We start from the raw sequence: 13,111 nt of genomic DNA on the forward strand, positions 1-13,111 counted from the left end.
CTACTTGCCATTATCCTCCATGCATAAGGTTAGGCATTGTATCGCCAAGTAGTTGAAGTACCTATATAAATCACCCCAATATATTTAGTGATTTTTATTGTTATTATTTAGATCCATAAATACGTTTATTTGCGGTTGTTACATTTGAAAGGCTACTGGTTTAAATTATTAAATAAACCACTTATTGGTAGTACTGTTGCACTTGGCCATGTGTAACATTTAAAAGGAGATCTTATGGCAACTGTATATGAGCAAGGCTCAGTGCAGTCTTAACACATGGGCACACTGGGCAGTTGCCCGGGGCCGAGCTGTGAAGCAATATGATTCACCATGGAGCCACTAGAACACCAGCTTATCGATATGGGCGTGAGCGGCGAGGCTGCCTCCCCTGGGCCGGTCCTCTGGGCCACATCAAGGCAGGTGGACGATTGTCATCTGCCCTGGGGGCACCTGCTTCCCAAACCAGCGCTTGTGGTGGCTGAGTACAGTGTGCATCCAGGCACCATGACTGGTGGTGTGGGTAGGATGCGCCTGCTAAGCAGGGCCTGTTGGGGACATTGCAATCTCCCTCTTTCCAGCCCAACATTAAGGGAGCGCGAGGTTTGTCACTTAGACCCCGGCTTCTGTGCTCATCACTACGCACCGACAATTAATGCCGAGCTACGTCATATCCCAGCACTCTGCATCAATTGCTGGCACATGGTGATTAGAAAGCACCAAAGCAGAGGTCTGGAGTGAGGTGGACAACCGATGAGTAGAAAGGTAGGCGATTGGGAGAAAGGGGTGCTGTAAGGGCAAGTATGACCCTGTATGTTTGTGAGTAAGGGCAGTGTATGTGTACATGTGTGTGTATGGGCAAGCGTGTGTACTAGCAGTGTATGTGTATATGTGTGCGTATGGGCAGGCATGTGTAAAGGCAGTGTATGTGTGTATATATGTGTATTCTCAGGCGTTTTTAAGGGCATCTTAAATCTCAATTCCTGAAAAAGTTAATGCTGTTATGTTACAGTGATGCATCCATGGAGGCCCCACTTCACTACTTACAGGACTTAAAGGATCTGCTGCTAATGTCTTGGTGCCAGATACCACAGCACGCCTTCAGAGCTCTAGTGGAGTCCATGCCTCAACAGGTTGATGTTGGCTGGTATTGCCCCAATAAATATCCTTTAACTTGAGTCCCGGGGGTAATACATGAAAATACGATTGGGGACAAACAAAAAGCGGGCTCTGAGATCCAAACCAAATTTGTCGACCCTTGGGGTAAGACGTTTTATACCAGCGCTTTGCCTCATAAGAATACATTTGGAAGATAAGTTACACTGCAGATTTGGGCAGATAACTGATTTCTGTACTATACAGTCCATTGAGTAGTGGCAAAGAGGGGATGCCAACATAGGCATTTACCATTTTTGACAACCTTATTGAATATGCCATCTTACCCCATGCATATTTTTTTGGGGGACAAACAGGAATATATTCAACAATTACATCTGGAAAAAAAATATTAAAAATCCAATTTTGTACATTTATTAAACCATAATTCTCAACCAAAATTTGATTTTCTTTTATTAAAAGTATTGAAACTCTGAATCCTAAAAAGTTGCAATAATAATTTCAAACCAGGGCTAGAAAAAGTTTTTGCAAATTATTTTTGCAATTTTGCCTCTGGCAGCCAGTTTTGAACGCAAAGAGAATCCCACAGAGATGGGTGATTCTCCATGGCAGGAGTGCAGGGAAGTCCAGCACAGAAACCATAACATCTGTCGTCTCCAGTCTGAGGTGAAAACATAGGAGACCACTCAGCCAAAAAGATTTCCCAGTTTGCAGTAGACGTTAACTGGAATGTTACTTACAAAAATATACAGTTATTGCTTGTTATATTGAGCGATAAGTGTGAACACAACCTGTATTTTGTAGGTTTTGGGGAGGTAGAGCAGTTTGAGTCCAGTATTTTACTTGGCCCACCAAGTTGAGGTAGTGTAAATTGGAACCAAACTGGCTAAATGGCCCCACTTACATTTTCGGGTATTCCTGCAGTTCTGGAATGAGGCTTCGGCATCCGGGCATCTTATGCCTTAAAAGAAACTAAGTATATCAACAGGGGCTCACGATGTGAACCTACAGCAGCAGAAGTCAACAGGCAATGGTCCAGCTGTTTTTGGAACAAGCGTTCCCACAATGCCTAGATGGAAAAGTAAAATTTGACTGCAGATAAGAACTATTCAGCCCATCCGCTCTGCCTATTTTCCCTTATTATTATTCCTGGTAATAATGTAGTCATATCCCATGCATGTTTGCATTCCCTTACTGTATTAACCCCTGCCAAATCTCTGAAAGGTCGTTCTGCTGATCTACCACCTCTACATTATCTTATTATTACTCACTATACAGTGGAGTTCCCGAGGTAACTGCATAATATCTGGTAGGTGAATCCATACGTCACCTGTTCCTATACACACTGTTTAACCAATTCACCTTAAACCTTTTCTTATCCCAAATTACTACTGAACCTACACCTTTCTTCTCCATGAGACTGGACTTCAAACCTCTGTACAGAGACATCAACAAGGAAGATGGAAGGAACCCCTGTAGAGCATGTAATACACCCAGAGGGCGTACCTAGGGAATTTAGCAGATCCTGTATGTGGCACCACCCAATACAAAAAAAATTAATGTTGGAAAGAATATTTGTCACAAATTGGTAAACTGTATGTCAACTGGAAAAAAATAGGAATCTTAAAAAACAAATGATAAATAAGTTTAAAAAAATAACATTAACAATCACTGTATACTGAGCTAGACATTGATGGTGGTACAGTGTAACTCCCATCACGATACGCTAAGCCAGCCATTGACGTGGTAGGCCTTTGCCCCTGAAACAGCATGCCTGTGCCACCTCTACTCCTGAAACAGCCTGCCTATGCCATCTCTGCCCCTAAAGCAGTCGGCTTGATCGGCTTTAAATATGTCCCAAATAGGACATGGGGCGGACTGACCAAATTATTTTTTTTTAAAATGGTTTTGAAATAGCAATATGCTACGTGTACTTATTGCCCTATAACCTATAACAACCTCTACAGATCATCCTGACTCGATCAACTCATCCCTATCCAAGCAGTGCTCTCCTACCACCGACTAGATTGTAAGCTCACAAGAGCAGGGCTGTCTTCTCCTTTACCTTTCCACTATGTTATTGTTTGTGATTTTAAATTATTGCATTGACTGTAAAACCGCTACGGAATCTGAGGCGGCTATGAAAAAAAAAAGGTCATGTAAGGTCTGAGTGTCTCATCAGAAACAGGCAGACTGGATGTGCTTAATGGTTCTTACCTGCTGTGAAATTATACGTTTGTATCATAGCGTGGCAGGTACTGTTTCCAACAGCCAGAATCTAATAAGATCATGGGAAAACTTCGATATGACACAACCAATAGTGAATGAATAGATGCATATCAATTGTTTGCTTTTGCAGTAATATATATATATATATATATTTGTCTATTGATTACAATGTAGCTGTGCTTTCTTTCTTAGTCTGGAGTTGCTATTTGGGGTTTAACCTGTTCCTCTGTAGATTTTCATGATTCATTTTCTCTGGTTATCAAGGCTGAGCCATTCTTTGGTTTAATACGAAGAAGTATGACAATGACACCGGCACAGTATTTTTTAACTAAATTTTAATATGCTAGTAATTAAAAACAATTGCGGGAGTTCTGCTTTCACCTGCTTACTGGCTGCCGTCTTTCATTCTTCTTGGTGAATGTGTGTCAGACAGGAAAAAAGAGATTGGGGATTGTGTAGGCCAGATGCGTTCTGGACTGCAATATCATTGGGATGTTTGGCTGGGCTTGGTCCCGGGCTGAATGCTGCCAGTATTCCCTTGGATTCATTTACCAGTTTTTATATAAAAATACAAACACATAATGTATACAATATTTATCATTATACAATGTAATTATTAAAACTGACATGGATATTTCACTTGGAAAGCATAGGCCAAGGCATTTACCTAGGCAGCAGCGCTTCACATTTACATTTCAAGAGGTTGTGAGTAGCCTCGCTAATTATGGATGTGAATTAACGCCCTTCACCTGATTAAAATGTAATCTGCTGGTTTCTGGTGTAGGCTATCATAAAACCTGTCAATCAGACGCAGCCACTGACATCAGCTGCGGGCCACAAAAAAAGAAAAATGGTTCAAGGTAAAATAGAACCAGCCAGTGCTAGTCTATTACACTTGTTGTGTCAGTAGAAGCGAAGTTATGTATATTCTCAAAAGATCTACATTTGGGCAGCCCTGAACTACTGGAGGAGGTAGATGGTACTAGAACAATGTTGAAAACCAGTACATAGCACACATCAGTGATGATTAAGAGGCACAAGATGATGATTTTGTGGTGTCGCTTGTAGTAAATCGGCAAGATTTCATTTGTCAAAGGTCTTTGAAACTACACAGGCACATTCCAGTTTTATTAAAATAACTCTGTAATAATGAGGATTTTAGCACCTCTAACTCGTGAAGTCTTTCACTTGACTGTGAGAAATCATCTGGACCCTCTCCACAGCCCCCTTCATGGGGCAAGCTAGGGTACCCTGGATGTGTCATGAGTTCAATGCTTACACTGGTACCAGGCTGCCAAGGCAGGCTCTGCATTGAATGCACTTCGGATAGGCTGCTGTCCAGTGACTCTATTCCATATTCAATGGCTCTCTGAATGTTAAATACAGACATTTTGTTCCCCATGGTGCTAAGGCCAATGTATAGGTTGGGCCACCTGTAAAACACAAGTGAATTGATTATTAATCACTGCATCAGATCTCTTAAGGGGGAATATTCCATATGATTTGCACTGGATTTTGTTCTGGATTTTAAGACACTAACAAAAAATCCTCTTATTTAAAGATAAAAGACATAGTGACATACAGCAAATGAGTCTTTGGTGGCATTGAATGCATTCTGTTTCACTTTATATATTTCCCATTATCAACAGAGGCTAAGGGAACTTAATATGTATAGCATACATATTGGAAGGAACAGTAAAATGAGAGGCGATAGAAATACTTAAATTGATTTAGCAAAGTGCAGTGGGGAAGTTTATTTCAGAGGAGATTTGTTAGAACAAGAGGTCATAGTCAAAAACTAGAGAGTCAGAGTTTAGTACGGAAGTTACAGGGTAGTAGTAAAAGGAAAAGCTTCTCAGCAGAAGTAGTAGAGGCTAATACAACGAAAATTTAAACATGCATGGGACAGGCATAAACCCATCCTGAATCCAATACAAGAGTCTTGAGTCATATCAGGAAATACAAGCAGACTTCATTTGCTGTCATATTCTAGATTTCTATAAAATTACACTCAGCGCAGAAACAATGTAACTGCCGACTTGACTCCCTACACAGCTACCCCACAACGCAGCTATGTCAGGATGGGTTAGTGTAATGTAGTTTAGTACTCAGCTTTTATATTTCCAGGAACAGAAGGGACACTCCAGTGTTCCAGACAGCCTTTCTAAAGAACACTCGCTGGGTCAGAGATATTGCTGACTGTGGTTCAGCTGAACACACCTACTTGCAAAGCAAATAGTCAGGGAGCAGGGAAAGATACAAGTTCATGCATATCTGAAGGGACCACTTAGCTATTATATGCATTAACATAGTAACATATGATGGCTGGAGTGTCATTTTAACATGTACCTTGAGTGAAACATTTGAATGTTAATGTAAATGCTCTGCAGCAGTACAGCATGGAAGGATATGCCTGCCTGCCTGCATGCATGTGTGTGTGTGTGATCCGATTATATGCATAGATGTAAGCATTTACATGTTACCGTACATAACAGTAAGGAGTTGCAAAGTTTGTTACTTGTTCAAAGGCATTAGGCAATATATAACATGACTGGATAGATTTAATATTTTAATCTGAGACAGGTGTCACAGGTTTTGAATACCCCCTGCAGATATCTCACCTTATGGCATGGCTCCTGAATACCTCCACTGAATTCAGGGCATCTTTCTCTACCCCTCTGTTGAACTCCATCAGTTCCTCCCGGATCCAGATGCACCTGTGAAGTCCTAGCTCAACCGGCAGGCGTGTGTAACGAACGTCATTCTCCTGGAGCACACGAGCAAACTCTTCTCTGATTCCTGCTCACACGAATACCGAGTTAATAGTCAAGACAGTCGTGCTGGATTTATGTGATGCACTAACAATACATGCAAAATACTCCATAGTGATTTATTAGTGATTAACAAATACTGACACAAAAGTGCCACCAGAGGAAACAGAATGAGACGGAACACAGGCATTGAATCATTACGTGGCACAGACACAACACTTTTCCCGATAACGTTTTTCAGTGTGTTTTCGGAAGGAAGGCCACTTATGTAATGATGTCAGATCAGATGTTGTTCATTCACAGCATGCGAAAAAACATTTAATTTTGGCGTTGTCATGGAGGCACCATAAACACTACCTGCACACTGACTCTCACCGTGACATTAAACCCTTAAAGACAGTGTCACACCAACCGGTGTAGTACGTACATGGACTGGCTACCCGGTAGAGATGGTACGGCCAATTTCAGTATGTGAGGGGTTAATTCGATTTTATAGGCATGTGGTGCCAAAAGGTCTTTTAAGATAAACTGGTCTTTTGAAGCTGGGACTCCAACCAAGGCCCTCTGCCAGGTGTGAAGTTTCACAGGGAGGCGGTGCCTTTAAGTCTGCTAGCTGAGTCATTCACCATATGCCTGTATCCCCTCAAAGACCCCGGATTCTTTGATATGCTAAGTGACCACTAGCAGTCAGGAAAACCATTTCATATCCAGGTCATATCCAACCCATATCAATAATAACTCATATTATCATACCTCCTTGTGTGCATACCTAGAACGGGGAAAGCGCACCCTACAAAAAGAGTACAAACATGTACCGTTTTATTAGTAATTTTAAATCACGTAATTATTGTGTTAAAATATTCTGTGGGTTTTTTAGTCTGATTCGTTTGGGGTACCAAGGCACCCCATTTCTAAATTGTCTTGGTGGTGGCAGCGTTATTTTGATATCATATTTGTTATATCATTATAGTTAATTGAGGGTGGTATTAAGGGTGGATATTTTTATCACTATTTTCGGTATGGTGCAGATAGTGAATTTTAACCCTTTTACCACCAGAACCAAGTCACGCGCACGCTTGGAGTAGAGTGCGTTCGTGACAGACAGGGCTGCTTTATTTTTGTACCCTTCATGACAATAGCTGCTTTACGATTCTGCGGTGTTTGTGTTTAGTTGTAGTTTTCGTCTCTCTCTCGTTAGGTGTACCCACACAAAATATATTTTTCCAGGACAAGACGGGCTTACCATTAGTTCAAAAAAATGCCTCGATATCAAGGCATTACAGCCATATCAGCTGAGTGAAGAAAGCAATCGTTCTTTCATTTCTATGCTTGTTTAACCCCATGACATACCAGGCATGTCAGCTGTCGACAAGGTAATGCATTTCCGGAACTTGTGAGTAAAAGGGTTAATGGGGGGGGGGGGGGGAAGCCAACCCACAGCCTCACTTGCTTTTAACCCCAAATCTGTTCACCCTAAACCACCCATCTTCCGTCATTTGGGGAGGCACTTTAGAACACTCCTAATGAGTTGTGTCATATTTTGTTGCTAAGGTACCTTATATGTTAAATTTGGGGTGATCACTTCCCACATGTTACAAATATTCCAAACGTGTAAGTGATGAACGTCAGTTAGGGTGGGGATTTAAAGGCTCAGACCTCTGTGATCAGCATTCTAGCATCTAGCCAGTGTCTGCTTCAGTCGTCAGCAATAATTTGCAAGGAAATCGCTGCAAGCAGCAGCCCAATAGAGAGCGGCTTTATAAATTCTTATCGGCGGCGTGCAGGACTACACTGTATCTACAGCATAGCAGTTAGAGGCTCTTCTCTTCATGGAGACGTCACTCATTAACCGTTTGGTCTCCTGCATGTTGAGCGGTTTAGGCAGGCTCTATTTAAGATATCCAGCCTAATTAATAGAATAATAGTTCTGTTTTACTTTTTGTATAGGCTACACCTTGATCAATTGGTACCAAACACCCCCTATCTACCTGTCAGCTTGATGGGCCATTGTTATTTCTCAGGCTCAGTTTAACCCCTTCCTGCCATGTTTCCTATCATACTTGAGGCCACAAACAACCATATTTCTAACATAACTCTGAAGATGCTAGGTGCTGCGTCCCCTGTTGGATTTAATGGCACCCAGGACAGGACATCTGGTATTCTTTGAGGATTCCCTGCTTGAATGCTGTTCATGTTCCACTGATTTTATAGTGGGGTCTAGCTAGTTTTACAGATAACACTCATGGGAGGATGTGTCCTAAGAAAAATGTTTTTTTTTTCTTATTATTCATACAAGATGCCTTGCTAACCCTTAAACATAGGCAAAAATGTTCTGTTCCTTCTCTGGTCAAATCCTGATCAGTGTAGAAGCGCTACGGAATTTGATGGTGCTATATAAAACAATAAATAATAATAATCATGTCAGATTTTGCCTGTAGTCCTGATGTGTTGGAAACTATGATATGCTGGAGGTAACGCTTTCCACGCCCTCATTTGATTCGGTCCAAGTGGTGTTACACCAATACTGATTTATTGACCTTTGGAAATATGATTATGTTTTAACATGTTAATGCTGTCCCATTCGTATATTGCCAATTTTACAGTTTTTGTTAGTTTTGACTCCCCTTTCATAAAAGCTCTAAAGAATCTGTTAGTGCTCTATAAATAACATGTAATATCGTGATTACTGTTGCGGTTACCCGTGCAGGCTTTGTCTTTCCATATTGTAGATCCACTGTACTAAAACGTCTATGTGGAAAGAACAATTTATACCATTCCCAGATCAGCAGTATTAGTAAGCTAAATACTATGTGATAATCTTTAATTGGGAGCAAAGGCTTAATAAACAAGTGTAATAAACAGAACACGCAACAGCAATCCACAATAACTGACAGTATTGGGGAAAAAAGTGGTTCTGACTAGACACAATGGCACCAGATTTTCAGAGAGAAGCCTGATCCAAACCCCAAGTGGTAGGTCCGGTGACTTCACATGCTGATAGATTTAAGTATCTTGTGGAACTAAGGTAAGATAGGTGGAAAGATGTGTTAGTTCAAAAGCTTTTGAGAGAGATTTTTTTTATAATTTCCCAATATTTATATTGGTAAATGATAAAAAAAAGTATGTTATTACTACACGTTTATAATAATACAAATGTTTCATTCTTCTCATGTCATCTTTTTCAGCTAGTGTAGGTTATGGTATGTGAAGTTCTGCTTCCAAACACGGTTAGATGTAATATTTGGGCTGGGCACCTTACCTGGTAATATATGAACATGTTGATGTCCATCCATATGTTGAGGATTCTGTCCAGTCAACACACGAAATAAACTGATCTGTGCCTGCAACTCCTGCCGAACCTACAAACATTCATTACAACTTAATTAGACCTGTATATACCTTCAAAAATTACTACAGCAAATCCGTATCCTGTAAGCAGATTGTAATACTGATTGTATTCATGTGTTCCTAAGACTTTCCTGTCTATTACATTTACCCAAGTGAACAATCAGCATACATGAAGCTTGAACATGAACATGAAGCTGCTAACACGCACTCCTAAAATTCAAGACACATTTACTGGTTTCTATAACGTATGTAAAATGGACCCACCTCTGACATGTTTAGTAGTCCCTGTGCCAGCGATTTGCGTATACCCATCTTCCCAAGAAAGACACCCTGAGCATTGATGAGGGTGGAGTTCTGCCGAAGCTCTGCACATACCGGTAATCCTTCTGAGAGGTTGGCATGAAGACCAATGGGAATCTTAAACCTGGAGAAAAAGGTGATACATTGGCACCTGAATGTATTTCTGTATTGCATAACACTACTGAATGGAAAAAAGTTATGTGGGAGTGATAAGGAACTATCTAAAATAACTGCAGACAGGAACAGACTTATCAATCACTATATTCAAATACATTTTTTCAGAACCACAATGCCCCAAATTAACAATTTCTAGGCCAAAAACCAGATGTTCTCCCATGGTCCACCCATAGTGTAATGCTGCGCCAAACAGCTACTGCATGAACTGAAGAATGTACTTTCCATAAGAAATGTAGAAGTGACAAAGCTGCCCTATCCAGGGACAGTGTACATCCATTCTAATCTAGAAACAATACTTTCATTTTATTTATTGTTTTTCATTTTTACGATAGGCTAAAGGAACACACACCACAGAAAAGAAGGGCCACACTACAGATTTCCCACACTCATAGTCATGTGTTTGCCAACAATTACAACAAAGTATAACGTTCATTTTATTTACACATTCAAAAAACCGCTCTATTGATCATTTAGTATTGTTAATTAATTTTAAAAAGACACTCACGCTTACAAAAAATAATACAAAAAGTCTCCTTGTTTAAGTAAAGGAAACGTTGTATGCAAGGTAAACATAGACTAATTTGTTTGCTTTCCATGTTGGCTGGAGTCTTACCTCCTTGCTAGGTCAGCCGCACTAGCTGCAGAACTACCGTTCACCAGAAGAGAGACGTTGGACAGGCCTCCAGCATGGAAACACTCGACGATGCCCATATCTCTACGAGGACAATAGCCAAAATCATCTCCTGTCACCACCAGCTTGATCTCTGCACTCGGAGACATTCCATGGAGGTTTGGTCTGCAAGTGGAACCAACGTGGAAAATTTTTTTTGCCACTGCAAATTGTACAAATTGTTACTAAATATTTCATTACATTACTTGCTTCTGCCAACAGCTAAAGTTCAAGGTGTTTAGGCATTAAAGGTGTTGTTCTACAAAACATTAACACATTCTTTAATATATTAAGCAAAATTTTTTCTGAAGGCTTTATCGCATAAAAAAACCCAACCAAAACTTCTAAAAAGAAATTTATGTTTCTATGGTAGAAACCTATCATTTACTATTTATGTCATGTGACAACCCGTTCCCCTCAAAAATTATCCCTGGGACAAAATTTTACATTTTATTTAATATTACAAGATTTATTGGAAAGGTTTGGGCATCCTAAAATACTAGCAACAATGTTTCGAAAGCTGGTACAAAAATTTTAAATTCAGGCGGTAGGACAGAATCTATAAGAGGCTGATTTAGAGATTTAAGAACTAATTTAATTTAAAAATATGAGAAATCATAACCCAAATATTTGGTTCATTCCACTTGGTGCCTGTGTTCCCACATCTCAAATTATAAAAAGCGTGCTCATTTTTCCACCAATTCTGCTTTTTATATCTCAAATTAACGTTTAAAGTGCATTTTAGTAATTTTGGACCTTGGTAGTGTTTGATATGCCATAGCTTGCAATCCTAACACACAAACTATATTATTTTGTTTTTAGGGTGTTTTTTTGTGATTATCAAATTAAAAATTGTAAACGTTTTACAAATATTTAGTGTCAGAGTCTACTTTTTTTTTTCCTGGCCAGGCTTAAGGAGAATAAACTACCATGAAAGACCGGATTTTGGATCAGTTCCACATCACTGGTAAAAAGATTAAGTTTAGAATCTAGAGATCAAAAGGATTCAGCCACTTTTCAGAGTCACTAGCGCCTAGCATCTCCTTTCTTCTATCCACTCTACTGTTTTGGAGTAATAGTGGTGCTTACCTTCCACTCTTGTGTAACGTGGAGCACTCGCTTTAGAATATGCAAGTCACAGTAACAGGGAACCTTAGATAACTTTCCATTACGTGTCACATGCCCTCCCATGGTTAAAGTCTGACGCCATTTAAAAAAAAGTTTTACAGCTGTTTGCCACTTTATCAGCTTTATTTCCAGTCACACCCACAGCCTCCTATTATGCAGAAAAAAATTAAACAAATGGAACAAACCCCTCGGGCTTTTTTTTTTTTCCCAAGGAGGAGCATCATATGACATCCCAACATCACCCCAGTAACCATCAACTAAACTGCTTAACTTTCCCTCCAGAAATGTAAAAAGCAATGTAACGAGTAGTACAGAGACACAGTTCCAAGAGACACAAATCATTGGAGTTCTGATGAATGAGATCCAAAAGGGACGAGAGAAGAAAGATCCCAGCCTCTAGAATAATGGAGGGGAGGGGGCTGGATTCTTGGAAAGAGAGAAGAGAATGTGAAATAGTTCTAGACATCTAGATTGTAAGCTTGTTGAGCCGGGCCTTTCTCACCTGTTGTTTCTGTAAGGCAAACTATTGTTATATACTACGTTTGTCCATTGTACAGCGCTATATAAAGGAGCAATGAATGATAAAAAGGAGACATAAAATACTAGAAGAGGACAGGCGGTTACAGGGCGCTATAAAGATGGGTAGACAGAGACGGGTGAGAGGGTATTTGGTAACGGGTAGCACGGACCGGCTCTGGTCTGCAGCATGGATATATTGTAATTAGAGGTGTAAAGCAGAGAGTTATTAGAATAATAAATAGCGGCATGTGGCTGCATTGAGAAGAGTAAGAGAGATAAGCAGGGGGAGCCCGCCTGCATGTAACCAGTAGCATACAGCTTCCCGGGCCCTCACACAGCGTGCCTGCTCTATTCCTAATCTCACGTACCTGCCCTGTATCCTCGCCGGGCTGCCCATGCCCCGGCCCCGCTCTTCCCGGTGCTTTCATTTCCTCCAGCACGTACCGGTTCTGCGGGTTATTCTTTACCACGCCCACAACTGCTGACGTCACCAGCCCTAAGGCTCCTCCCAGTCCCCCCCACGCTACAGCTGAACCCACCCTATCGCTTACAGGCGTCATGGCAGAGTCAGCTAGTCGCGGACCCAACTGACGTGCCAAAGCGTGCCACGCAAGGGTTAATAAAGATACGCTCCCGTTCCTTGTATATGCTCAGTGGGTTTGAATCGGTATGTGTTGCAGCGGTGAGCGCTTTTTGCTGTTATTCCGTATATACCTAGCAGAATGTCATCCATCTGCAAGTGCAAATGTTTCTCTGGAGGGTATTCACGAAGCATACCTGCCAGCATTTCCAATAGCCAAAGAGCTGCTTGCGTGGCATGTTTCAACTATAGTGTGATTTTATGATTATAATAATT

The 13,111-nt window shown here is 40.7% G+C and overlaps 1 protein-coding gene across 1 annotated transcript; it reads right to left on the reverse strand.

Moving 5' to 3' along the window:
• Positions 1 to 4,432: 4,432 nt before the first annotated feature.
• Positions 4,433 to 10,718, reverse strand: LOC149290342 (carbohydrate deacetylase-like). The gene is made up of 5 exons (XM_089489655.1): positions 10,552 to 10,718; positions 9,726 to 9,885; positions 9,373 to 9,472; positions 5,964 to 6,141; positions 4,433 to 4,775 (listed from the first exon to the last, which is right to left on the reverse strand). Exons 1-5 carry the CDS (start codon positions 10,716 to 10,718, stop codon positions 4,433 to 4,435), a joined length of 948 nt encoding a protein of 315 aa, XP_089345781.1.
• Between the last annotated feature and the right edge of the window lie 2,393 nt (positions 10,719 to 13,111).

The sequence above is a fragment of the Sceloporus occidentalis genome, unplaced genomic scaffold, assembly GCF_023333645.1.
Source record: "Sceloporus occidentalis isolate IW3139 unplaced genomic scaffold, rSceOcc1.0.p SCAF_40, whole genome shotgun sequence".
Taxonomy (NCBI): domain Eukaryota; kingdom Metazoa; phylum Chordata; class Lepidosauria; order Squamata; family Phrynosomatidae; genus Sceloporus; species Sceloporus occidentalis.

What these genes read in the sequence shown, in the direction of transcription:
- LOC149290342 (XM_089489655.1), bottom strand. Translation starts at nt 10,718, where the DNA reads ATGTCTCCGAGTGCAGAGATCAAGCTGGTGGTGACAGGAGATGATTTT. An exon ending in GCGGCTGACCTAGCAAGGAG is followed by an intron (nt 9,886 to 10,551) that starts GTAAGACTCCAG and finishes CTTTTTCTCCAG; the next exon opens with GTTTAAGATTCCCATTGGTC. An exon ending in GACTACTAAACATGTCAGAG is followed by an intron (nt 9,473 to 9,725) that starts GTGGGTCCATTT and finishes GAATGTTTGTAG; the next exon opens with GTTCGGCAGGAGTTGCAGGC.